General features: G+C 39.0%; 1 protein-coding gene and 1 long non-coding RNA gene across 3 annotated transcripts in view; both read left to right on the top strand.

Annotated features, from left to right (window-relative positions):
- The window catches only part of sanbr (SANT and BTB domain regulator of CSR), a 20,749-nt gene extending 18,839 nt beyond the window's left edge, over positions 1-1,910 (top strand). For both annotated transcript variants that reach the window (XM_008430374.2, XM_008430373.2), the window contains exon 21: positions 850-1,910. In XM_008430374.2, coding sequence (XP_008428596.1) covers positions 850-886 — 37 coding nt within the window. In that variant the 3' untranslated portion in view covers positions 887-1,910. The remainder of the gene's footprint in view (positions 1-849) is intronic.
- LOC108166966 (uncharacterized) lies at positions 7-318 on the top strand. The gene is made up of 2 exons (XR_001777365.1): positions 7-151; positions 236-318. It is a non-coding gene; the product is annotated as an uncharacterized LOC108166966 (long non-coding RNA).
- Positions 1,911-4,431: the final 2,521 nt, after the last annotated feature.

Here is a 4,431-nt window from a genome sequence, read left to right as displayed (position 1 = left end):
CATTCTCCTGAAGGAGCTGAACGTTTTGATATATAATTTAGTACAATTAGTGAAAGATAGTGAAAGTAGTTAAGCGACAAAAAACGTACGGAAGACAGAATAATAATAATAATAATAATAATAAAGATAAAGAAAAACAGAAACACTATAAGTGAGAATGCAGAATGCATTCTCACTGATAAAGAAAAACAGAAACACTATAAGTGAGAATGCAGAATGCATTCTCACTGATAAGTGAGAATGCATGGAATGCATTCTCACTGATAAAGAAAAACAGAAACACAATAGTGAGAATGCATGGAATGCATTCTCACTGATTATAAATACTCATCAGGTTTTAAGTATGAAAAATCTCTATAAAATTGATATTTATAATCTATTGATTGATCAGCAAGTACATGAAATGTTAGCTAAATTGTATTTCTTCATAGATATACGGCAGATTCAGTCGTTAAAGGGAAGGAAAATATTAGAAATACATTAAAAGATATACAAATAATAAATATTTACATTTTTTAATAAGAAAATAAACTCTTTATTGCCTAAAATGCAATAACGCAGCATTCCTTTTGTGAATGTCAACCAGGTGAAGCTAAAACGTTTTTACACACAAGTGTTTTTTTATTCTAAATGCAAAATGTAAATATTTTTGTCCCATTTTGGCTTAATTTCCTCTCTGAATTTGCTGGTTTTTTCAGCAAATTTCCTTTTTTTTTTTTTTTGAGTCTATATATTCCAGTTAATTGATTACTAAATTAGCCGACGATTTCATTGATTAATTATGATTATTCCGATTAATCGTTTCAGCCCTAATCTGAGCATCATCTTTTCTTCTGTGTTGTTCCACAGATCCAAGTCGCGTTACGCTCAGATCCGAACTACTTAACAATGCCGAAGCGATGAAAGATCGACCGAAACCCTGAAGATGAGGAACCGTCTCTGGACGAGGGACAGCCAGGTGTGAACTTCCTCCTCTCTGCCGTCTCCGTTCATGTGGACCTCCATCGGCCGCGCTGCGTGTTTGTGCAGCTGTGGCCGTTCCTCAATAAACAAGGCGAACCCCCATTGCCGCTTCATGCGCGCAGCAGGAACTCACAAACACCAGAAAACGTCGGCCATGTTGTTAATCTGGGAGGTGTAGATTCCCACGTTTTCCTCCTTACCGGATCTGTTTTGTAATTTCTCCCACGTTCTGGTCAAAATGCTTTCATCTGTAACTGTATTCAACTAATAACACATCTATAAACACTAAAAAAAAATTAACAAGTTGTGTCTTTTGTCCACTAGGTGGCAGCGTATAACCTTGGCAGAGGCTTTAAGTGATCAACTTTGCCCCAGTTTTACCCAGAACAAGTCACCTTTAGTCCCAACGCTTGGCCAGGTGATGCCAACAATGTGACCAAAGGGTTTTACTTCCTGGTGTGGATGAAGCGTCCAATCAGCTGCCAGCACCTTCTTGTTTAGGTCAGAGAGCTGGTTCGCTGCACTGGGTGGAGGGTCAGGCCGGAGAGGTTCTGGTCGGTATTAATAACCCAGCTGCACACCAGGGCATAAGGGGACATGAAGAGGCAGTGTGGGCTGGGTTCTTCTCCCAACCCCTCTCTTGGTGGGTGGATAGGTGGGTGGGGGCTATCCCAGCTGTCCCTTCTTCTCCTCGACAGCGGATGCCGAGAATGGCCGAGGATCTGTGGATGTGGGTCAGGGGGTCCGGTTACAGCAGGACTGAGTTATGGGCCCACAGAGAGGCCCGGACGTAAGCACATCAAAGAAAACCAGGGGGGAAGACAAATAAGTCCCCAAAACAAACTCAAACGTAGATTTAAGAGTGTAATCTGAAACGATTAATCGTGATTAATCAATAATTGTCAGCTAATTTAGTAACCGATTAATCGTTAACTGGAGCATACAGACTCAAAAAAAGTAATTTGCTGAAACAACAACATATTCAGAGCTGTAATAAAGTCAAAACGATACAAATTATTTTTAAACCTCTGGACTCTTACCTTTATGATACCAGATAAATAAAGGCTGAAATGATTAATCATGATTAATCGATTAAAATAATCGTTAACTACTTTAGTGAACACTGAAGTGCACAGACTCAAAAAAGGCAACTTTTGGAGCTGTAATTAAGCCAAAACTGTACAAAAAAATATATACATCTTATATTTAAGATAAAAGAAAAAACTCTTGACTGTAGCTCTGTCATACTATAAAAACTCAAGTTTCACCCGGTTCAGATTTGTTAAGAAAATCTATTACGGCCTTCTGCTAATCCAAAAAACAATCCACCGATATTAAAAAAAATCAAACAGAAATGCCTGAACTTTTCACATGTTGATGTTATAGAAGTATTTCTTCTAGCTGCAGATGCTCAAGCGTAAAGGAATACTGTCATTTCATTTTAGGGAATAAAATGTTTGTCATTTAAAACAGGAATATACTTGGTTATTTGCATCTTTTAATGTGTTTACAATATTGTATACACAAGGCTCAAATGAAAAAAACTGCAGAATGTGAGTGATCCTGAAATACTTTGCACTAATTTGATGGTTGAAAAATCAAAATAACAGATAAAAAAAAAACAATAAATATCTTTGTTGTTGAGCCTACACATCTATTCATTTAATAATTTAACAGCAAAAACTATTTTTTTATTGAAAATGTTGCTTATTTCCAAGATTTTCAATGTTGAGAACATTTATTGGTTTTTGATTAAATCAAATTCATTAATTAGACCCTGCATTTATCTCAACTAAAAATTTTTTTAATCGAGTCCCATCATTATTTGTAACAAATGGTCCCAGAGCATGATGCATCCACTTCCGTGCATTTCTCCTCCGATTGAGCTCGATTTCATTCACTTAGTCAAATCCTTCCCTGAATCGTCCATTTTGAATTTTTCTCACCAAGTGTGTTGGTGGAAAGGTTAAAACGGTTTTCTCTCCAAATTAAATTTAAGATCATAATCTCAGATTTTTATGGTGATTTCTTTGCAGGAAACTTTTCTTTCTTCCTCCCAGAAGGTCCAGCAGCTGCATCTGGTTGCATCAGAGCCGAACGGACGGCGGCGAGATGAACGTTTCGTCTTTCGGTGGCGGGGTGTCACCATCGGCTTTGGTGTAATACCAGTATGTTAGTGGGGATTAGCGGCCGGGTCGGTTTACACAGCAGCAAGCGCGGCCAAATGTGAGCGAGCGGAAGCAGTCGGATGCCGAGTCGTTCGTTCGGAGCGGGTCATCCATCATCTTGCTCTTATTTTTACATCACCGTGAGAGAGAGAGAGAGAGAGAGAGAGAGAGAGAGAGAGAGAGAGAGAGAGGAAGGTTTTCCTTCTGCTCACCTTCACTGGACCGTCTGGAGAGTTTAATAACGTTTTTAAATAGAGGGTTCTTTTCCTCAGTAGAATTCTGGTTCTGGTCCAATGATGGTTTAATTTACTGCAGATGTTTTCATTCAGAACAGAATTTAAACAAAAACATAATGGACAGATGGAAATTGTTGGGCAGGTAGAATAATATTGGAAAACTAATGGATGGACAATGTATGATGAATGGACAAACGGGTAGATGATGGACCTCAGTTGGACAAACCGACGTTTGGATAATGGATGAACTACAAATAGACAGAGGGACAAATACATGGCTATATGGACCAACAGCCGGTTAGATGATTTACAAATAAGAAATGGACAGACAAGCAGATGGTTGATAGAAAATTAGACAAACGGACAAGTAGAAATGGAGGTCAGTTTGACCAATCCTTGTTTAAAGGAGAAAATGGTCAAATAGACAGATGATTGGACAAATGGACAAGTAGACATATGATGAAGAATTGAACTGGTAGAGATGGAGGAGGTCAATTTGTCCAATCTTTGTCCAGAGCACTGGACAAATAGCCAGACAATTGGACAGGTAGAGATGGAGGAGGTCAGTTTGTCCAATCTTTGTCCAGAGCACTGGACAGATAGCTAGACAATTGGACAGGTAGAGATGCAGGAGGTCAGTTTGACCAATCCTTGTTTAAAGGACAAAATGGTTAAATAGACAGATGATTGGACAAGTAGCTGAATGATGGAGGATTGGAGAGATGGACCGGTAGAGATGGATTTTCAGGTAGAGATAATGGCGAATTGGACAAATGGACACATACTGTAGCTAGATAATTGGACAAATAGACAGGTAGAGATGGAGAAGGTTAGTTTGACCAATCCTTGTCTAGAGGTTTGGACATTTAGACTTGTAGAGATCATGGAGGGTTGGACAAATGGACAAGTGGCTAGATGATCGGACAGATGGACAGGTAACTACGTCATTGGAGAAGAGTATTGATAGATGATTGAGACAATATCCAGAAGAGTCAGAAGTCGGATTAAAGAGCATTTTCCCATCCCACCCTCGGCTGTGGGAATGAAGACACCTGGCCCAAGGC

This window comes from Poecilia reticulata, linkage group LG15 (genome assembly GCF_000633615.1).
Source record: "Poecilia reticulata strain Guanapo linkage group LG15, Guppy_female_1.0+MT, whole genome shotgun sequence".
Taxonomy (NCBI): Eukaryota; Metazoa; Chordata; class Actinopteri; order Cyprinodontiformes; family Poeciliidae; genus Poecilia; species Poecilia reticulata.
Note: the sequence above shows the minus strand (reverse complement) of the source record. Positions and strands in the feature narration are given on the sequence as shown.